Genomic DNA, 24,244 nt, shown 5'->3' on the forward strand with positions numbered 1-24,244 from the left:
ATTTGACCTTGTTCAACGTAAGTTAGGCGACGCGTCATACTCGTCTAAGGCAGTCGATAGTACACAATCAGCGCCTTACCTCCTGGGATAGACATAACACAAACAGTAAGGTTTATGGAGAATGAATATAATATTGATTTATTTGTAAAATCTCTAAATGGTTCAGACTATGACCAGTGGTCTTTATGGTTTATAAAACTACAGCATAGAAAACCTTATTGAGACTAAAGGCTACCCCATATCTATCAGAAATGTACCAATTTACAAGTCTGTCAAAATATAAGAGTCGAGAAAACAAATTGCAACTGACAATGAAAAGATATTGTTTCCACTGGCTAAATGGACTATCACACAACAGCTGTTTTGCAATTTTCCGCGTGTAATTATTTTGATACAATGTTAGGCTAGCGATATAAGTCATGCACAGTATGATACAGATCATATCTGGGGTCCTTCCAACAGCGAGATGCAAGTGACAGGGCATAAACATGTCTTCTCTAGCTGGTAATAAGAATGGTAATAAATACAATTACATATAATATACATCTTGAATTTCCTCAAAATGTACTTTCTTAGTTAGTTCTGGAAATCCGAATGACATGTCCTGCAAAACCTGATACACGCCCAAGCTATACTGGATTTCGAGTACATTTCCAACTCAAATCGCATTACCTTTCTCTGAAATGACCCAATATTCTAGTCCATTACAGTCAGAAAAGCAGAATTTTGAGTTGTATCAAGGAAAAAACAAAATCAATCCATTACAGACCAACAGGAATTTTTTTTTTCATGCGCATTTATTCAAAATATCACTCTAAATTTCAATTTTAAGAAGACCAAAACGATAATGTTTTCAAGCTAATGTCGAGGGCGCGACGACGTTCAATGGTCGCTGGGCGGTGGTATGTGCGCATTAATATTGTTAATGTGTATTGATGAATCTATGGTTGTATATTTACTTTGAAATACATCATATTTTCAATTACTTTGTTTCTTGTAGTGTTTCTTGTAGTCTTTGTTATTAAGAATTACGCAGGAAAAGAAAATGGATATTTGATGAAAAGGCTGCTGCATTTATATGGAAAAATATGAACTTATTTTTTTCGGAATAATACAGCACTCAAATAGGTCGTACAGTATTACTCAGAAAAATAACTCGCTCATATTTCCCATGCAAATGCAGTAACCTATAACGCCAAGAGTACTATATTAATAAAATGCACCATGTTATAAACAAGGGGACATTACTGTTTATTTAACATGGATAGAGACTTTTCGCGTATCCTTTGATACGGGTACATTTGTATAAATGTTTGTTGTGTAAATTAGGTATATAATTATCTCATTTTCTGGTTATTACATGGATAAATGTATGAATTTAAATTAACCGCGGTATATGACTGCATATCACGGTTGAAATTAGAGTTCAAATAATGATTTATGATCAGTTTATATGGGAATATGACAGTTCCAAAGAAATAATGAAAATATCAGGACACAAATACATTAAAGTTGGAATTGTATGTATCCAATAATAATCCCTTCACATGAATATCCAACAACCGGAATGCTAAGTAGTGAAACTGATACACTTTAGGTTCAAACATTGTAAACATTCAAACAAATGTTTATAGGTTGCTGCATTTGTATGGGAAAATAGAACGAGTATTTTGGATGGAATGCTGCATCACCTCCATCCGACAAAACGAGTTCATATTTTCCCATACAAATGCAGTAACCTTTTTATTATATGCTCATTTTTCTTATTTTACCGAAGGCTTCATAATATAAACAAAATATACTACAAGAAACAAAGTAACTGAATGTATGCCGTATTCCAAACTAAATACACGTGGGCAGATTCATCATTACACAACAACATGTCTCCGCCAAGATATATTTGAACTTAGCCGTGCGCTAATCATAACTTTTGAAAGAAAATGGCGTTTTTACCTCCTTAAAATTGAAATTTAGATTCATATTGCAAATGAATGCGCATTGCAACAACTTTTCCATTTGATTTGGAATGAAGAGATTTTGGTATTTTTGTCGATTTCACGAAATTTGGTGTTTATGGACTGGATTCATCTGCGTTAATTCTACATGAAATACATCGGATTAAAATGACGAAGGGAAATCGTGATGACATCTGCAAGTGTGCGTTCTGTTCTGTCATTGAAAATTTGAAATCATAATGTGGAGAAAATTTGAAATCTTTTAATTGCAATTATCAAAAAGACGATATAGAATTTAATGTTTATGTTATTTTGAGTGCAGTAAGGAGGATGTAATTGCACTTGGAAATGTGTAATTAAGTTTGAGACTAGCTCATGTAATTCATATTTGCAGAACTATGAAAGTAATGTCAGTATGTAAAACTACGTATAAGTTTTTGCCATTACGTATTACCAGCTAAAGAAGCCAGTTTATTCCTTGTCACTTGCATGTTATTTGTAGGTACCCTTTAATTTTATGAAATCTGGCGTCTCCCGCCTAAAATGTAGTTTCTTTATAAGTGCAATATGAAGTTTCGCGCTAGTTCAATGTCGTAAAATACTGAACGATTCTGACTATGCAAAGTTAATGGAGAAAAAATTGAGCATATAAGAAATATACTTACTGCATTGGTAGTCTAAAATAACACGAGTAAACGATACGACTTCATAATGTACCGGACGTTTCAACGGAGACCCAGTGTTGAAAAATGATGATCTGTATAAAATGTTCTGTTGATTTGGAAGGACAGTTGATCTTTGAAGTAATGTTACTGTTTATGGAACTACACAATATTAAATAGATTCTGGGACTACTTTTTACGCGCAACAAATGAAAGCAAGAGTGTCGTCAGTCTCTCTATTGATGTACGATTGTAAAGATATGTGTAAGATATAGGTCTTAGAGTTCAAAGTACCTTATTGACGTAAATAAATACCAGTTTGCGATGTAGCATTATATGCAACAACCATTTGTTATGTTGTCAGTTTATAAATAATGCTTTTATGAAAGTTATACAACATATTTATTATAACGCGCGAACACACACACACACACAGAGTTATATATATATATATATATATATATATATATATATATATATATATATATATATATATATATATATATCCTCAAAGAAACGTTAAGAAAGCATGGTTTTTAAAGTGTTGGTATAAAGCAAGTTGATATACCAATACAGTTAAAAAACAAGAATATCGAACATGCGTAGTGTGAAGAGAGAGCTGAAAGATAAAAACAATACTATGGTCGGTACCAATAGTAATTAAAGCATAATAATGATAATGATGTAAATGCATTTAAGTGTTTGAATTGCCTATTCTTGATTTGTCCTTTTGCTAAATTTGAATTCCCCACTAGAAGCAATATACCCGATGTTAAGTGAATGGGTTACACGTTCAGTATTCAACAAGGTCACCATACCGTGTTTGTAGTGCTCTACTTTCTTCCTTTAAGCCCTCTATCATGTTGAAATCATAAGTGTGTCTCATATTCATTCAATCAATACGAATGAAAATACAAACTCAAGAAAAAAACAGAAGCAACGTATTTATTTCGAAAGAGGATTGCGAATACCAACAAACGGTACAGAACTACATTTTGTAGCGGACACTCATAACAGAGATGTGAGTTCACTCAGTCCCTGAATAAACATTTGCCTCTAGTCCACATGTGTCAAACTCAAGGCCCGCGGACCACATCAGGCCCGGCGTACAATTATATCCGGCCCGAGAGAGAATTTTAGGCAAAAATATTTTTTAATGGCCCTGCGATATAAAGTGCAAATCAAATTCCCTAATTAGCAGGCTTGCCAAACATCCAGCTCTGACAAATTGGCATAAGAGCGAAAATGGGTATGCCAATAATTTTTTATTATTAATACTTTTTCTGTTTTAATTTATATTAATGTTTAAAAAAAGGTTTAATTTTCCGCTTATTGAATGTTTATCCTGTTCGGCCCGCAACATTACGTGTGATTTGAGTTTTGGCCCGCTGAGCGATAGAGTTTGACACCCCTGCTCTAGTCAATTGTATCGCCATTGGTAATAAAAGTATGTGCATTTGCATGTGATATAAATACAATATATGTATGCTGTGAATGCTGCATAATTGATTAGATAGATAGACAGACAGACAGATAGATAACTAGATAGATAGATAGCGCGAGAACGATGGTCTTAAATTGACAAACCAGCTCAAAGAAGAATAAAAATATAAATGTCCCAAATTAAATTACTAGCTATAATCGCTGCCTAACTAGAAAGGAATCGATAATGACAATCGTCAAGTTAAAATGAAGGCAAAATGCCGTTTTAATACCCGGTTACTGCATACATACACACACAAAAAAAACGATTTGTACACATACATTATCGCACAAGAACAAGGAACAAAAGCTTTGTTATATATGAAAAAAGTAGACTTCAAAACTGCAACAGGCAACCCACAATATAACATTAAAAAAGAGATTGACATAGAATTGTGGACCATGGTGTCACTATACATTGGGGGGGGGGTTGCCTGGGAAAAATGTTTACACAACACAGATTCCAGACTAACTGCAACATCAACAAAAGTTTCAAAAAGGAGCATAATCAGATACTGATGTTTTGCCACAGAATTAAATAAGTGTAGATGCCTAAGACAGAGAGATTTGTGGATATTAATTAATACAAATATCCGTATCTTTAATGACAGATTATGAAGCATGCCACTGAAAAGTAAGTGCCTGATACGAAATGTAAATGTTCCATTACTGCCAGGAACATGTACATCTGGTTCTGATAAACACAATACTCTGCATGCAGGAGTTTTAGCTAAAAGAGGGAGGAGAAATAAACACAATACTATGTATGCACTCGTTTTAGATGAAAGAGGGAGTAGAAATAAAACGAAATCTTAATATTACAAAATATATGCCGAAGGAAATAAAAAAATAGAACTTTGGAAATAATGCAAATGTTTACTAAAATTAGAATTCTAATTTTGTATAAAATTATGTCGAGTCCCTGATCTCTCTCTCTCTCTCTCTCTCGCACACACACACACACACACACACACACACACACACACACACATGCGCGTAAACACCTACATGCACAAAACTATAGACAAATGTTTTACAAGATATCATTGTCATGTCGAACTGATAGATAGATAGATAGATTATTTTTGTTTAGATACGGTATTATTTTCAACGTATTGCTACGTACCTATTTCACCCATGATTAGTATACATGTCATATATATATATACACACACACGCATGCTCGTAAGCATACACAAGCACACAAAGTAAAGACAAGGGTTATACAAGATATAATTCACATATCTTACTGATAGATATATAGATAGATAAACTATTTTTGCTTAGATACGTTATTATGTTCTAAGTAGTGCTACATACCTATCTCACCTATGCTAATCATGAATGTCATAAAGATAGAGGAGAGAATATCTGTATGAATGTAAATTTAGTCCTCTGTCCTTTTACAAATACCAAGGGATTTGTTGATTCTGAAATTTGTTTTTAGTTTTTGCTTTTGTTGTTATTGTTAATATTATCATTATTGTTGGTATTAATGTTTCTGTTGTTAGCATTATTATTATTATTATTATTATTATTATTTATGACAGTATTTTGTTGGTTATGAATAATACAGAATCGAAAAAGTTTGTATAAAATTATGTCGCGTCCCTGAGGTCTCTCTCTCTCTCTCTCTCTCTCAAACTGAAGAAGAAATTTTATAAGATAGCATTTCACAAATATTTCTTTCCAATCTTAACTACTGATATATAGATGTAACACTTTGTTTATATATGTTTTTTTTTCAACATACTGGTTTCTCTCTCTCTCTCTCTCTCTCTCTCTCTCCCACACACCCACATACACACACACACACACATGCGCGTAAACACACACAAGCACAAGAACTCTAGACAAATGTTTTACAAGATATCATTGCCATGTCCAGCTGATAGATAGATAGATAGATAGATAGATAGATAGATATACTATTTTTGTTTAGATATGGTATTATTTTCAACGTATTGCTACGTACCTATTTCACCCATGATTAGTATACATGTCATATACACACACACACACACACACACACACACGCATGCTCGTAAACATACACAAGCACACAAACTAAAGACAAGGGTTATACAAGATATCATTCACATATCTTACTGATAGATATATAGATAGATAGATAAACTATTTTTGCTTAGATACGTTATTATGTTCTACGTAGTGCTACATACCTGTCTCACCTTTGCTAATTATGCATGTCATACAGACAGAGGAGAGAATATCTGTATGAATGTAAACTTAGTCCTCTATCCTTTGGCAAATACCAAGAGATTTTTTGATTCTTAACATTTGTTTTCCGTTGTTGCTTTTTGTTGTTATTGTTAATATTATTAATGTTGTTATTAATATTGTTATTATCATTATCATTAGAATTATTATTATTAGTAGTATTATAATTATTTCTGACAGCATTTTTTGGGGTTATTAACTCATTAGCTTAGTTATAGTTTTAATAACTGTTTGTTTATCGTATATGACTACATAAAGCAAGAAGGAGGAGGTGGGATGAAGTCATTAAACCAAAAACTGTGTAACTTGACGTTTGAAAAGATTTCAAAACTATTTGCCGTCAATACATCACCTTTGCGGTACATACAGATCAAGTTAGATTCGTGTTGAACCCGTACTAGGTAACATGACCTGGATATTGTATCCAGCAGTTCCATGTAGATACTAAGGCCACAATAGAGTCGACAAGGACAGCGAATTGAACTATGGGGACGGTTTAACATGATTATTAACACGAAATCAATCTGCACAACCATTCGTCGAGATTAACATGATTTAGGTTTAGTTTCTTTATCAGGAATGTATCGGCACCGTAGAAATGGCTGCTGAAAATCCTGGAGATATTCAACACGGAGAGAAGCCCCATTGTCCAATCTGCCTGTGTAAATTTAAAACACCCAGACAGCTGCCATGCCTACACTCGTTTTGCCAAAGTTGCCTGGACGATTATATTTCATCGAAAGCTTTCTCTTTCCAATCAATACAATTTTACAATCTTTTGGAGAAAAAGAAAAAGAGGAAGTGGATAGACCTTGTGACTGTTGTCTATCTGATGGCGTCTTTGTCACTGCTAATGGGTTTTGTGTGGTGTGTGAGGAAGCAATGTGTGAAAACTGCGCAAATGTTCACCAAAAACAAAAGGCAACAAAGGACCACTCCATCGTAACCTTAGAAGAACTGTCAAACAACCCGAACAACGTAATCAGATTTTACAAGGGGTTTCGCTGTCAAGAAAACCAGGAAGAAGTTTTAAAAAAGTTTACTGCTGAAGACCACATGACTGCTTGTTGTGCAAGTTGCTGCATCGTACAATACAGAAACTGCGGCCAAGTTTTGTATTTGAGTAAAAATATTTGCAATCTTCTACAGGAAGTTAAACCTCTCCAGGTCATTGAAAAGATGAAACAACTTGAAGATCACTTCATGAATTTCGAGAAAAGGAATGATTCAGATATAGTTAGTCTTGAATCACAAGCACACGAAAAGACCAACAAAATTAAAGAGATCAAGTCGGAAGGAAATCAACTGTACAAGTAAGAGGCAATTCGAAAACAAGAGGAAAATCGCGAATGTCAGGCAATGTTAAATGCTGTGCGAAACTCACACGAGACTTTGGAGATGGTCATGAAACATGGTAGCCATACACATGTAGGTTTGTTTATATAAATATGGATCTTACAAACATAAGCTATCTTATTGTAAGGGGAAGTAAACAAGCTTTGTAGTGATCAACTGTTTATGTTTAAAGTTACTTAAGAGACACGCTATTGTCTTTGTCTTTATTATCTTGTACTCAGATACGAACCACTCTTTTAGCATAAGAGAATGGCGCGATGCGGTAAGAAAAACAGAAACTTTGAAAATGAAACAATTTTGATAGCGAAAATACCATCGGTTATTGTTGTTAGTAGTAGTAGTAGTAGCAGTATTGATCAGCAGTCATGTTGGCCATTTCGCTACTTTTTTACTTTTCCTACCATTTATTTAGAAAAACAATCACTTTCCATTGCACCAGCAGCCCGTCCCTAACAAATTTACGGATGATTTTTCATGACTATTATGAAGTGCAGATTTTGCTTAAGAAATTCCGTAAAATTATTATTCAGGATGATCCTACCCAAAATGTTGCGGTTGAACGCATAAAGTCACGCATCACTGTTGTCTTCGTTTCCACCATAGTACTGTGAGGAAAGAGTTTTAATCCTACCGAAGTCGAGCTGCCTCCCTTCAGAAATTGTATTGCTGATTTTTTTTCTTCCCTTTATTGCGAAGATGAGCAATTTTGGCACAAATCTTCTGTATAACAGTTGTAGGTTAAGGTATGTGTACTGCGCTAGTATTGGGAATATTTTAAGATATATTTTCAAGTTGATGTCAATCTTTGACGATCGTTAAAATATGAAGTGTTATTTTTCTGGGTTTAATGCCATTTTGATCACTCGAAAGGCTATACATGGCAGCCAGTATAACTAGTGGAGGACGAATCCGGAAAAAACCGGTAAAAAGGAATTGACCCACGGGAAGGTACTGACAAACTTTTGGCACATACCCCCAGTGGCCGAGTCCGATACTCGAACCCATGCAGACAGAGGTGCGTATTCGGTAAACGTGGGTGTTTTTGACCACTCGGTGCCATAAAAATATGTAATATATTATAAACAAAATCAATGGAAAACATTTGTATACCTATAAATTATACATGAAAACAACAAATTTCAAGGACATGAAAATTAATGACCTAACTCGAACAAAAACAGATACTTTTAAAGAAAAACTTACGAGAAGTACTATTTATGACGGAATTCATACAAGAAAATAAAATTTACGAAGTTACTGAATAAAATGTCATTGTTGGAAGCCAGAGGAAACCCAAAGGGAGAGAAGAATTCATTTTCGTCCTCAGCCATTTGACATATTTCAGTAATAGCATTTATTTTGATGAGTGGGTTTTGTTTGGGCGCCATACCCTTCTTGCATTCGTTAGTTGCATTTAAAAGCATTCATGCGGTACATTTATGGTAAATTTGCAGGTCTGCTGTTATGCCAACAATTTCATTAATGCGACAACAAAATAATATTCAATCGTTATATATTGTTTTCTTCTCCAACGATAAATCATTTACAATTGCATCGATTGCGCGAAATTGCAAGATCCGAACATTGAATTCTGACCGCCTTGTGCATGGTCTAAACCCCAATACCTTAAAAGACCGTCCCTGTGCATGGTCTAAACCCCAATACCTTGAAACTATTTGTAAAAAATATTGAACAATTTGCAATCAGCGTAAATATAGAGTTACCATTCATTGACAGGAACCCGAATGTGATCACGCCTCCATCTTGCAACTAGCGATATTTACAAGTATATGAGCAGATTCAGTGACGTTAGATGCTTAAATAGGTTCTAAACAAAGGGAAATATTTATGTAAACAAATCTTGAACTGACCTAGATACACTGTAATCAACAGATACATGCTGCCTATGCTCCATTCAGCAATTTTAGTTGTATGAATACATCCCTTAAACGTTGATTAATCATCTACTGAGTGTACGAACAAATTGTAATGGTCACGTCACTTCACCCCAATGACCTCTGTACCAAACGGCCTATTTAAGTTTTCATGCCGCAAATTACCAAACAAAACAAATGAGCAGCTTTATTCATCGTGCTGTTTAACATTTTGTTCAAGTTACTTTAAGCCATTGACCTCTGCTCCAAACTCCTATTTATGTTGCTGTGCCGCAATACCAAACCGAAACAAACCGCACATATCGATGAAAGATGTACATCTAGATGTATAAAGTGCACGATGTATTTCTGATGCAGCTCTGTGCATTATGCTCGTATTCTTAATGTTTGTTTGAAACCTGAATACCCTACTAAAAGAATTGGATTCACGTAAATTATTAGCATGTGTGTCATCAGATCAATTGCTGTGTCATATTAGGTAAGTCCGATACTAGTGAATGTAAATATATTGTCCTGAATTTCATCCAGCCAGGATCGCCTGCAATGTTTCGGTTTAATGTTGTATAGTTATTAAGATTTCCTTCTCCCATGATAGATTTGGAAATGTCATTTTATTCTTGCTCGCTTTTGTTCTTTCCTTTGTTTGCTGTGTAGGAAGGTTTCTTTTAATTACATCATATAGATTGTATGACCTCTTGCGTGAATGCTGAAATAGTTATCATCATTAGTCATTATCATCATCGCAATCATCATCGTACCAATCATCATCAGTTATCATCATTTGTTATCAGCAAGTGCATAACATTCGCTTTGAAGAAGAAAAATAAATGTTTCTTTTTTCTTGAGCTTTTACAATATAGTCTGAAGTGTACAGAAACTCATCAATAGGTCTACTTAACGGTACAATTGTCACAACAGATTGCACAGCAGTTTTCCGGTTCAAACTTCAGTGAACTTTTACAAAAATATGTCAGTCTTTAAATGCACTCACATCAAAGCTCACAGCTCAAGTGGCCTAGTGCTTAGAGCGTCCGTCTCGGATGCGGGAGGTCGTGGGTTCGATCACCGGCCGAATTGTACCAAAGATTTATAAAAATGGTATAGCTGCCTCACTTGGCACTCAGCATTAAGAGGTTAGTTTTAGGCCTGGTCGGCTTGGTGTCAGGATAATGTGACTGGGTGGGACATCATGCTACATGTCTGCGGCATGATGCCCTAGTGCTAGATATCACTATAAACTGTCCCTCTGCAGACATCGTAGCCATATGACTAAAAAATTGTTAAAGCTACGTTAAAATTCCAAATCACACACACACTCACACACAAAAGCTCAACAAAGGCATGGAGTTGGAAAAGGACCTCGATAATGCAAGCAGTTCTTGTCCTGTTGTTTTCCCCCAAATCATGAATGAATGACCGGAACAAATGTCAAATCAAGTAGCCGCATAAAAACTGAGACCTATGTATTTCTTTTTCTCTAAATATTTTGTGAGAATGTAGATTGGTTTTAACGGGAATTTTAGAACGTTATTGGCTATACCAGGATATGGCAACTAAGTGACTTTACCATGAAGACACGAGTAATTGTTTATCACCAGAGGGTCCGACGCCACGTGCAACGTGGACTATTTTTAACTTGACAAGTACAATAAGTCCATGTTCTCTCCGTGTCTGTTACGATTGGCTTGGACGAGAAATTCCCCTACTCAACTAACTTGGTGCAAAACCAGTAAGTAGGTTGAGGACAACGTCGTGAAACCGATCATGTGCGGTCCATAAAGGTGTTCAGACCTTAACATACGATTGCTAAGACTGACTCGCCAATGCCATATTGTCAGCATATAACTAGTGATGCAAAGCCTATGCCTGCGTCTGTACTTAAAGAAAATCAGAGTCTTCTCCATCACACAAATATATCATCAGCCCGAGTCCATGGCCAATATATATGTCGTTGAGTTCGAAAACACTATCTTTCTACAGTTTGTGATGCGGAGAAAAGCTATGTGCTTTTTCTCCATCATCGGACACGTCCCAGTTTCAGACACTTTCGAACTGCCGAAGGCGCAGACCTGGCCTTCGAGATCGAAGCAGTCGAAGCAGATGGGATTCTTTGCCCAACATGATTCAACGCTCTTCATGATGAGCTTGATGCAGACGGGGTAAATTGCCACCCGCACAACCACTGCGACAAACGTTTGCAGCATACTGATGCGGCTGATGTTCACGTACTCTAGCACTGACGCCGGGAGTTGAGAATGTGTTGCAGACGCGAGCTGTTGTAGTACCTAATGAGGTGCCCCAGCGGCACCTTATCATAACCAGCCAGAGAGTTGGTCTCGCAGCTGGTGCACACAAGAAAGTCCAGGGTAGTAACCAGCCGTTCGGTTAATTGGTAGATCTCAATATGGCAATATCGTTGAAATATATGTATGACACTAACGGGCGCGATGTCACTATGTCGCAATATTGTAGTATTATGTCTTTCTTTCTTGTAACAGGTAAGTCCAAAATTGAATTTTGGGGAATATTTTATTACTTCTGAGTATGCTTGCACATCTCATCGTGTACACATATATGTAAATGTTCAATTAATGTTTAATTCATTCTTTTCATTTCTTTTGAACATTTAATGAGTGGAAACAATTTTGTTACAAAATAGTGCTAGATTTTCATTCTTTTATCAAAGCACTCAAATATAAGATCACTTTAATTTGTTTACGTCTATACGCAAGTCAGTATTGTCTTACGTCATATGTTTGTAGTGATGAGTATCTCTCAAAAATGGTTTGCAATAAATACAGAGAGACTGTGTGGTGAAATAAAATCCTTACGGTATTATACTATGGAAAAAAAAAATTAAATTCAATTGATTTTTTAAAAGAACGTAAAAATAGAAACAAAATAAATATTGTGCACGTTTTACTTTTTTCTATTCCTAAGTATATCTTTTTCAGATACTTCTCATGGCTGACAGAATGGTATCGCAAGTGGAGTTATACTACGAACAGATTAAAGAGAAGTTTGATAAGACGGAGACTGTCGCATTAAATATTGAAGTTGATGAACAAATCCAGAACGTCCTGGCCCAGACCTTTGATTTTGCGAGGTTGATATGTAGAAAGAAACGTGAAAGTTTTTATATATCGAGAGAGGACAAGCCTCTGAAAAACTATCAGGTTGAAATTGGGGGAGTTGTGAAGATAAAATGGTCTGATAATCAGCGTCACTATTATACAGGGTCCATATATTTACAAGGGGACAACGTGATGCTGGCAGAATTTAATACCAACAAGAGTTATTCTTCTTAATTCTTCGTACCAGTACATCACCAGCGTTACGCTAGCAGAAAAGCCAAGGGATATATGTGTTGTGGACCAACAGGAGGTGGCTGTCTGTTTGCCGTTTCAGAAAACACTACGGTTCCTGTCGGTGACAAAGGGATCCATCAAACCCACCAGGAAGGTTCAAACCAAATATGCATGTCGGAGTATCGCTTCGGCAGGCAAGGGGAAAATAGTTGGATCTGGTCACTGTAATGATAAAGGTCAAGAGTGTTGCAGTCTGATCACCAGTACTGGCAAAGAGGAGATATGTCATCAATTTGACTGTCAATATATACCCTCAACTGCATATATCACTGTCAATTCATCTTGTACCAGTGTGTACTTTACTGTGATTCTGGCCAATGCCCTATACTGTTTTGATATGGATGGTAAGAGGATGTATATCTACAGTAATGACAGTCTCAAGGGTCCTAAAGGTGTTGCTACGGACGGGGATGGTAACATCTATGTGGTGGAATGGTCGTCTCACAATATCCACCAGCTGACACATGACGGTGCTCCCATTAGAATTATCACCGATGGTATTTCTCGGGGTCGATTGGCAATTTGTTTTAACAACAGCCGTGACAGGTTGCTTTAAACTAATGATACTGCTTCGGATTGTATAACTCTCTACGTGTTTAGTTAAAAGTAATAGCTAAGTAAGTTGTGATTCTCGTCCACAACACTTCGTAGCTGGAGATTTACATTATGTTGACATTCGGATCATATAGTTCCATATGCATGAAGACATATTTCACAAGAGCAAGAAAACAAACCAGGTAGATTTCTTCAATGTTATTGGTTAGTAGATGTACACAATTATGAAGTCTATATACAAAATATTACCAATTCTTTGGAGATGTATAGATTATGAAGCGTGTACGGGAGATGTAAACATTATAAAGAGCATAAAGGTAGTACACATGGTTAGGTGATGTACAAATTATAACGGGTGTGTATAGATAGTCAACAGTACAAGGTCATCATGCTGTACCGAATCATCAACCAACTGGTTGAAATACCAGCAACAGGGCACTTGATCCACGTAAAAGCATCAACCTGAGGCCATGCCTACAGATATAGGACACCATACTGTTCCGAGGACGCATATAAGAACTCCTTCTTCCCCAAAGGCATTCGTCTTTGGAGCTGCTTGCCAAGGGCAGCCATTACAGCACCTTCCGCTGAGACCTTTAAGGTTCACATCGGCGCTGCATGTCCGATGTCTTAGCAAGTATATTTTGTGTTATTTTATCCTATATTTAACTTGTACAAAGAGCCTTCCTTTATATATGTACATAGTTCACTATAGTGCGACTATGCCTATATATGGCCAAGCACTTAATCGGAAGAAGAAGAAGATGTACGCGTTGTTTGGAGATGTACAAATTATGAATGGTATATAGATAGTGGATACTGCATGATTCAGTGATATGTGACACTATTATTTATTACTTAGTTGCTACACTTTACGTACAGTGTTTGCTTTTTCAAATTTAATTGTATTATATGTTAACACGTTTAAATATCGCTTTCTGTGAATCTTATTGGTCTAAATAAACCCACAGCTTTCTCATTATTGATCGGAGTGTACCTTGTCCTGTCTTCTGGAACGACTTTATTTTACTATTTACTACTGTATTAATAATATAGCGGCCATCTCTCCAATCGTTAGCCAAATGAGCTTTAGGAAACAAAATCGGTTGGCTATCACGCAAACGAACAGTAGCGGTTACGCATGTCTGAATATGGCTCCTTTACTCTACATTGAATTCTCCGAATACCAAACAACACTAACTAGAACACGATTAAACCAGCTTCGCCTAATTGAACCGCCTAGTTAAACCGAATCTTTTGAGAACATAACAAAAATCCAGCAAAACCGTCCAACACGAACATATAGTCCATGAAAATAAACACCTGCATAGTCTATTGGCATACAGACAGTCCCATTTATTTTGCTGTTTCAACACAGTATGGATCTTGCAAACCGCCCCAGGACAAGCATGGTTCCAAAACATTACTGTATTAAAGATCGCACAATGATTATTTTGCTGTTGTTTCAGCGTCGTTATAAATTCAGCATCAAGATCAAAGTCGCGCTTATGTTTTTGTCACACTGTTTATAACTAATTTTTTCTTACTATATCATTGTCAATAACATCTCTATTACCAGTGGTTTCTGTGAAGTCTATCACAATTCTCAGTAGCTGAGATATTCTTCTGAATCGAGACACTGCAAGATAAACTAAATTTGACCATTCGATACGAGCATCGACCATCCAAACTCGCATATCAGAAATACTTAACCCCTGGGATGAATGAATTGTCATTGCGTATCTTAGCGTTCACGGAGTTGTGTCAATATACAACGCTCCATGATGATAAAGACACTGTTTAGGTAACTCCTCCTACTTCAGTACAATAGTTATCTTTGTACATGCCACGTCGCGTTCAATAGTCAATAAAGTCGACTCGTTGCATTCTGGGATAGACATAGCACAAACAGGAAGAAGGGACAAAGCTGCCAAGGGCTTTTTAAAAATGTATAAGTTTCTATTTTATTCCCTTAAAAGGGATGCATTAATTTGATCAAAAAGATCTGCTTAAAGTCCAGGGTATGGACAGTACTCAAACAAACTCCACTATCCAATCTGTATGGGTGAATTTCAAAAACCCCGATACATACCTTGCCTACTCTCATTTTTCCAATGTTGCCTGGATGATTATATTTCGATAAATGTCACAAAGATTTAGGAACTCAAACAGTTTAAATGTCGTCATGCAGAACTGACGTTCCCGTTCATATGAAAGATAAACTTAAAAAACATAGGCTTCTTTCTTTCCGGTCAGTTCAATTTTATAATCGATATGTGTTTGTATGTTGCATAAAAATGTAAATCACTTTTTCATAAAGAGAAACGAATATGCTTTGTACTGAAATTCTGCGAATTCGGATTTATTCATTAGATATGTGTTTTAGGGATACGGGGTAACTCAGCTGGTAAAGCGTCAAAATTGTAACCCAAGAGTCACGTGTTTTATAATTTGTCCTTAGGAAATGCACTTAGCTCCCATTTCCTTGGCATAATATGGCCAATAATCCGCTGAAAATGCTGTAAAAACTCCCAAAAATAACAAAATATAAAAAATATACGACAGCTATTGCATAGTCACAAAAGCAGGGTCTTGCTATTTTATATATTTTACTTTTATTTGGAAAATATTAGAACGACGGAATAAGACATGCTGAGTAGCGATTATACTGTCATAGTGATTATACTGTCAATGACTGTGTTATCATTTGTGTTAATTTTATTTAGCATTAGTTTTTTTTAAATTAGTATTTATTATTTCAGAACAAAATGTATAGTATAATATAGACACATACAGGAGCATTATATTAATAAAATGTATAAGAGGCATTGTGGTGTTACTAAGGAGACATAACAATTTGTATCACAAAATAGAGACTTTCCAAGTCAAATTTGCTATGGGTATGACTTTCATCTTTTTTTGCTTTATATATGATAATGTTCCTTTTATTTATCTTTAGCAACAGAATTAATCGCCTGGGTGAGAACAGGGCTACTGGTGTATGTCATTCCGACGGCAACGTCCCGAGTCAGGTTGGCAAAAATTCAACAACACTTTTTGTATTGGGCATACTTGTTAATGTGTCTTCGAATTGTTTTTTTTCTTGTCATCGTATCTCTATTTTATATATCATATTACAGCAGGCGAAAGTAAAAGGTGTCGGATCATTAAATGGCATTTACCTCAAAATACCCAAGATCATGGTCTTCACCATTTTAACAATCTTGTTAGCAAACAAAGACGTGTGATTGTTGCAGCTTGTATTGTGATCGAGAATAAAAACTGAGCAATAGTTTTTATTTGAACTTGCTAACTTGCTTCAGTGTGTACAGTTTTCTCGGTGCTTGGAGAACGGGAAGTAATTCAGTATGCATTATCGCCTCTAAATATTGGCTGCTTGTAATGACATCATTATCTTGTGAAATGTTTGAATAAGTAAAATAATAAAATAGAGTCAAACAGTCATACATGCAATTACATTGTTATATAAAGGATATACAAACATATCAACGTTTTAATTAACATGTTTGGATAATAGTTTCAAATTTTAATAATGTATCTTTCTCAATTAATGTCGCTATTGGCAATGAATCTAATTTAGCTGCCATCTAACGCAGGATTCTCTAATGAAGATAACAGGATTGCGTTTTCACATCATTGTTTTCTATGTTAAAGCTCCAATTAATTCCAAATTTTAGCAATTTAATTCTGTTGTTTAATTCATCTTTTTAAAAATGTTTATTGCAAACACAATGCCAGGACATTTTCAAATATTAGACTAAAGCATACTTTCTACACCGAAGTCAATTTAAAGCATGCATGTACTTTAAGAAACTTAAAATACTATGGTTACTGAGAAAGGGTATACTTTCTGTCTGTAAATTCTGTGCAAAGAATATGAGAGCGTTCTTAAAGTTTACTCGGAAAAGAACTGGCCAGCCATTAAGATGTGACATGCATCTCATTGAATACTGATAATCTAATTTTGATATAGCATTTTTGATAACTTCAATTCAAAGATTCATATTTTTCCCACATTATGATTACAAACAACCAATAACAGATCGGAACTACTGTTACAGTTGGTGCCAGTCCCTCCACTGCTCAAATGACATGTACACCGTATGGAATTGATTCGGCTAATAAATACAGTCTATGAAAAACAAAATTGGTGTCACGGAATTGTATAAATTCCTTTTCTTATTAAATACATGTGCTTGGGTTTCGTTTGTTGTGTACAACGATACCCAAGGGTGATTTATTTATATTGTACAATATTTTGAAACAACGAGTTCGGTTCGTCCTATGCCGCACGTGTGAAGTTCTTTCGATGGGAAAAACGAATACTTCCAGCGTACAGACGATGTATGGCTGCATCGTCTGTGTATAAATGCCTCACCGTAAGACTAAAAGCTTCACATTACGAAATGTCTTGTCAGTGAGCGGTCTACTTAAGGACTTGAGCACCTTCAGCTGTAGAGGTATGTGAGTTATTTAATAATTTCGTGTGCATAAGTTGCACTACCACGTTTATTTTTGTATATTTGCTATGTAGCTTCGGCTTGCATAGTATAATGCAAATAGTTTCTATTATTGTTTGCGACTTAGCAAGAGATTTATATTAGCAATATAAAGTTGCATTTTTAAGAAACGTTTAATAACTTATTATTCTTATCGGGCTCGGATGGGTTCACTTATGAACCTGTTTATTTTTTTGTAATTATTGTGCCAATAATGTAATATGTATAGCTTACTGTATATAACGTCATTACGTTTTATAGTATATACCCGTGTCATGCATAGTATATGGTGTCAGATGTATTTTCAGCTGATCGGAGTCGCAGCTGTAGAGCTGATCGGAGTCGACGTGGTACCAGCTGTAGAGCTAACCATAGAAGTTGACCATAGTAGCTGTAAAGCTAAACCATAGCAGCCGTAGAGCTGAGTGAACAGTGTTGCTGGTCGAGTAGCAGGTGATCGGGCGTTGCTGACCGATTGGTAGGCGCTGATTGCTTGATTGACCAAGGAATTGAGTGGTGATCGGTGACTACCTGGAATACTGACTGCTTGATTGACCAGTGTGACTGGTAGCCAAGTTTGCAGAAGACGGAGTGTATAACTCCATAAATGTAATATTTTAGCGATGGGCTAATTTTGGGTTTTGTAATACCCAGTGTTTTGGGATTGTAAAGATATTTTGTATGATATATGTCCCTTTGTTTTCATCAAAGTAAAACACCTCATATTTCACTTTTTGAGTGAATTCATTTTTTTTCTATTTGAGTCATATTTAACTATTTGATTGAATTCATTTTCCTATTTGAGTAAAACACGTCATTCTTTTCGTCGTGTGAAATTAGTGAGTCATTCACCCCTGTTCTTGTACTGTGTAAGGTCAATTATTTGTATTTTCATTTGTTGCATTATTAGGTGATGTCAATTTATCTAATATTTTGATCTTATACACGCACGTATTAATGATAATTCTTTTCTCATTCAAGTCATTCATCGTTAAGCATTGTATTTGTATCATCATCAAAAGTGTTCTGTTATGAATCCAAAATCCAACCCGGTTATCTTGTTACAATTGGGATGGATCGACAGAAACATAATCCGTCCATTCAAGACGAACTGGAATGGTTGTTCCAATGCCTATTCAATCAAAATACTTCCGCATTAATATTTTTATTGGGTATTGATGAATCTACGGTTGTGTATTTGTCTTGGAATACAACATTAATTCAATTACTGTGTTTCTTGTGTACTTTTTTATATTATTAACCCTTAGGTAGAAAAACAAAATGAGTATATAATTAAAAAAAGTTACTGCATTTTCATGGGAAAATATGAACTCGTTTGTTCGGTGGAACACTTCACTCCCAAGGTCGTGCAGTATTACTCAAGAAAACTCGTTCATATTTTCCTATACAAATGCAGTAACCTATAAATACAGATATCAGTATGTTAACGAATGGCCATTAAATATAAGAACGACCATTCAAGTATCTGATATTAAATTTGAATTCTCTTTTACATCAAATATTTCACCCTGGAAAACTTAAAGTGGCTCAGAGAACCGTTACTCTGAATACACATTTCTCAGACACAAGAGGGAAAGTGAGATCAACATTATTCGTTTCTAAGTTCAAAGCGAGTTAAATGTAGACAAGACCATGGGGCCACATGACCTGGATATATCTTGAAGATATATTTATGATACGTTTAGTCACGCTCGAGTCCAAAAGGAAAGCACGTTGAAATCTACGATATATTTAACAACACCAGTAGTACCAGACGAATCTTCGCAAAGATTCTTCAAGATTTGTACGGTTCAAATTGTATCAGTAATTTATAAATACCGTAGAAAGGCAACTTCAAATCCAGGATATAGTCAGTATGGAGAGTAACCACATTGTCCAATCTGCCTGTGTCCATTCAAAACACCCCGACAGTTGCCATGCCTACACTCGTTTTGCCAAGGTTGCCTGCAAGATTATGTTTCATCCAAAGCTGTAAAGGTCAAGGAACTGAAATAGTTTGAATGTAGATCAAGGATAGTCTAGCTCGATTAGTACAGCAACAAAAAACACAACCATAAAAATTACATAGCAATGAAGTTATGCCTGCAAATGCCAGTAAAATAATAAATAATGCCGCAGATAAAAAACGATCAGAGTTGGCTGGTGAAGCAGAAAGAAATATAACTGCAACAATTATAATAAAATATTTAAACGTATATCTGATCCAGCATTCGACACGGACACACTGATTCTCAAAGATAAATCGATACATGATTATCAATTTTATTCTTATGATGCAAGACAACCAAATCAGCGTGGTACAATTTCAGGGTACAAGTAGATATTTCTTAACCGCTGAAGCATTTATTGAAGTAGAAGGGGAACTTGTAACAAATCTTGCAACCGATACGCCATGTGGTGAAAATCGACGTGTTGGTTTTCTTATCAATGGATTCTTGGCGTTGTTTGATAGCGCTACATATATGGTTGATGGAAGAAATATTGGATCAATTCAGAAATACGTCAAGGTTGAATTCAGAAATACGTCAACGTTGCTACACAGATAATAGGTTTAGCAAGATATTCTGATGATTATACAAGATCAGCTGGTCCATCAATGATGCTTGTTTAAGATATTACCGACAATGCAAATCATGTTCAATATACTAAAATACTTACACCACGAAATACTTCAGTTGATCCACAACCAGATAATTTTGAACATGCAGCTAGACCAGCCGCTGATTTTTATATTATAGGAAGTGTTAATGCAAATTTCAACTTAGGATATGCAAAACGTACATCAATGTTGTTAGGAGCACGTAGAAGATTTTCATGCGCGATTCCACTATCACGTATTTTTGGATTCTGTAGAAATGTTAGAAAGGTTATTTCGGAGCTAAGCATAGAGTTGTACTTGTACGAAAAGGCAATGACAACGGCGCAATCTTGCGGGACGCTGGTGTTGCTGATGATGGTAAAGTAAATATAGTAAAACTATCGTTGTTTTTGCTGGTAATGATTCCAACAGTTGCTGAAAAACACAAACTACTTTCTTTTATGGATCAAGGCGGTAAATTATTGTTATCATGGTTAACAGTGACCACAGATAGCGTTGAAAGCAATGTTCGAGGTGTATTTACATGGCATGTAGCATCACAACAGGGTGTTTCTGCACCGCGTCACATATTTATTGCTTTACAAAATAATAATCGATTAAACTCGCATGAACGTAGCCATATAATATCTGATCAGCTCAGGGATACCTAGGATTCTTTAAGAATAAATGGCCAACAAGATCCAGCTGAGGATATATTGTTAGATTATGCCACAAATGATGTAGCATGTGCATGTCATTGTTTGATGCCATTTTTGAGACGTGATCAAAATATAGAGACTGGTTTACAAATATCACAATTAGATTTTACAAACTTATATCCAATTTGTTTCTTTTCGTTGGAGCGTATTGATTTAGCACGGCAAACTGTCGTTGATATACACTTTCCAGCTCCCATAAACGACATACCCGCTGATGGTTACATAGCAATTGCAGTTATTCTTTCAGATAAAGCAATGTTACTTGAAAGTGTTGGTGGAAGAATGAGAGTTGTTGACAGTAGAAAACATGTAATTAAATCACTTATCATATTATAAATAGGTCATATAGCCACGTTAATGTCACTCTGACTACCGTTCAGGTGAAAAAGTTACAATCAAACCTTGCAAGTAAATGCGGAAATAAAAAGATCACTAAAAAAAGATCAAATTTCTAGTGACCGTCCAAACAAATTATCATTAACCAAGACTCAACTTAAAAGTTTTAATAAGGCTTTAGAATCAAAAACCGGAGTTCAACTTCATCTTTCTCCGAGCACTATTAAAGATTAGTTAAAATTGGTGAGAATATTTCCACTTCTTGCAGCTATACCAGCGTTAATAGCTATAGCTCTAGATATTTACTACGTATCCCTGGCGTCATTCAACTGATATTTTTCTGGAGTTGTGTCTATCATATTAAATAAAGAAATATTTATTCTGGAAGCATCCGATAAAAATTAACTGCAGCATCTTACTGGTGGTGTTTGGAATTTGTGACTGAAACACCTCAATTGATTACTAAATAAAATATAATGAGTATTCCGATCAACTTTCAACGTAATGTTGCAGCGCAATATTATAGATATAATCAAGCACGTGAATGCCAAACGAAATTAAAAAATATCGTTGACGAGAAAGTAGTAAAAATATTTTTAAAAATTGGCAGACGTGTATTTATTGTTGATATAATTGTTTATTCAGCGTCTGCTGTTATTGCTGGACCGGCGTGTTATTATCAACAATAACAATGATGGCACCAGTAGTTGTAACAATCTGTGTTTCAGCTGCAACAACAATTGCCAGTATTCTTAATATCGTTGGACAAAAAAATATGTACGTGCACAGATGCAAAATTGCATGATTATATAATAAAATTACACACAGCGACGTCATCATACTCCAAAATTATCCTCGTTCTTATTCAACAAGTCTTAGTGATAGAAAAATATCAGATTCTGAGTTCACGGAGATGATTAAAATCTACAAAGAAGCAACGACCGTGATTTATTTAGAAAATCATGATTTAAATAGCAATGTCAACTCCACTGACATCGCCAAGCGAGCTACTACAACGAATCGTAACGAACACAACTTCGTCAAAAGCACGATGATATCAGTGAGCTCAACTAATCCAGAATTTAGTGTCAACTTTCCAACTGCAATTCCAGTGAAAGAAATCGCACAAGCACAATTACGAGTATATTGCAGCTGCCCAAATAACAACAAAATCATTCGGTGGATTACAGGCGAATAATTCACTTGTATTTGCAAATACAAATAATGGAACTCCCGATTGGCAAGTTGTTTCTATTCCTACAATAAATTATCAAATAGAACAAATTAATAATGAATTTCAGCGCAGTATCAAATTTAAACCGAAAGAAAAGCAAACATAGTTATAACAGTTCACAAACCAACATTATCGGCAGCGATAGAGATAAATTATACAGATTACGATGAAGATATTTCTCAATAATCAATCAAAAATGTTTTAGGTTGGCCTAAAATGGAAAGAACTATATATGAATTTAAACATGAACTACCTACTAAAGATCCATATATCGACGAATATCTTATTAACGCTTTTTCTAATCAAAGTAAGTCCACTCTAAATCACTTATGGATCTAACAAATTTACTTTCCGGTATCATACAATAGTACAACAATGATATACTTCAGCAGATCATTGAAAGGATAGAACATTTAAACCAGGATGTATCGGTTCTCGAGTTTGTCAATACAGTTATGGTTGAAAACGTGATTCTCAAAGGGGATGAAGCAGTTAAAGACGATGTCTTCATTGACTTGAGAGGACGTAGACATGAAAAACAGATACTATTTAAAAATTATTTCTCGATCATTATAAAATAACTGAAGCAGATTTACCGACATTTATAATACCAGGATTTAACACCGATGAACTAAAGAAATCACTTAACGATCTTATCAACGAAAATTTCCGCAAATTGTCGAGTCATGGAAAAACAAAAACAACAGCAGGTATTCTCAAACATAACAATGATCCGTATGGTGAAGGTCGTCATATTTCACCAGGAATCATTAATATAACTTCAGTTAATCTTGTTTGTGATGTAATTGTTGGCAGCTATCAAATAGATCTTGAAAAATGAAATCAAGCTTAGCAAGGATATATTGTGTATACTTTTACACCGCAAGTACCTTCTGGATATTTGATCATACAAGAACATATTAATCCTGTTTATCTACGATGTCATAATCCGTTATTATTAAGAATGATTTTCAAACTTACTGACCAGAGCGGACACTTAACTGATTTAAGAATGAAAAATTTGAATATAAATCTGTATGTCAAATCTTAACGCGATATTTTTGCAGTGTGTTTTACAATTAATTAAATCAAGAGGTATATTATATAATGTACCAAGATGCGAGAGTTTTTATACACGACAAGGAGGAGGTACATGAAAACACCATCAGAACAATAATGACACAGTCTCCAGTCAACAAAGAACAATTTAGTGTTGATATAACTATTGATGAATATGACAATGATGACTTTTTGTTGAAGCAGGAACAATTAAATCAACCACGGCGAGCACAGATATTTCTATGATCACGTGTGATAGAGAT

General features: G+C 35.3%; 1 protein-coding gene across 1 annotated transcript; it reads left to right on the forward strand.

Annotated features, from left to right (window-relative positions):
- Window positions 1-13,918: 13,918 nt before the first annotated feature.
- Window positions 13,919-19,116, forward strand: LOC149789974 (uncharacterized). The gene is made up of 3 exons (XM_089972058.1): window positions 13,919-14,151; window positions 16,474-16,546; window positions 18,343-19,116. Exons 1-3 carry the CDS (start codon window positions 13,985-13,987, stop codon window positions 18,442-18,444), a joined length of 342 nt encoding a protein of 113 aa, XP_089828184.1. The 5' UTR covers window positions 13,919-13,984; the 3' UTR covers window positions 18,445-19,116.
- Window positions 19,117-24,244: the final 5,128 nt, after the last annotated feature.

Source organism: Sinohyriopsis cumingii, chromosome 10 (genome assembly GCF_028554795.1).
Source record: "Sinohyriopsis cumingii isolate HCF-2022 chromosome 10, ASM2855479v2, whole genome shotgun sequence".
NCBI lineage: Eukaryota > Metazoa > Mollusca > Bivalvia > Unionida > Unionidae > Sinohyriopsis > Sinohyriopsis cumingii.

What these genes read in the sequence shown, in the direction of transcription:
- LOC149789974 (XM_089972058.1), top strand. Translation starts at nt 13,985, where the DNA reads ATGCCTACAGATATAGGACACCATACTGTTCCGAGGACGCATATAAGA. An exon ending in CATGTCCGATGTCTTAGCAA is followed by an intron (nt 14,152 to 16,473) that starts GTATATTTTGTG and finishes ATTTATCTTTAG; the next exon opens with CAACAGAATTAATCGCCTGG. An exon ending in ACGGCAACGTCCCGAGTCAG is followed by an intron (nt 16,547 to 18,342) that starts GTTGGCAAAAAT and finishes ATGTATTTTCAG; the next exon opens with CTGATCGGAGTCGCAGCTGT.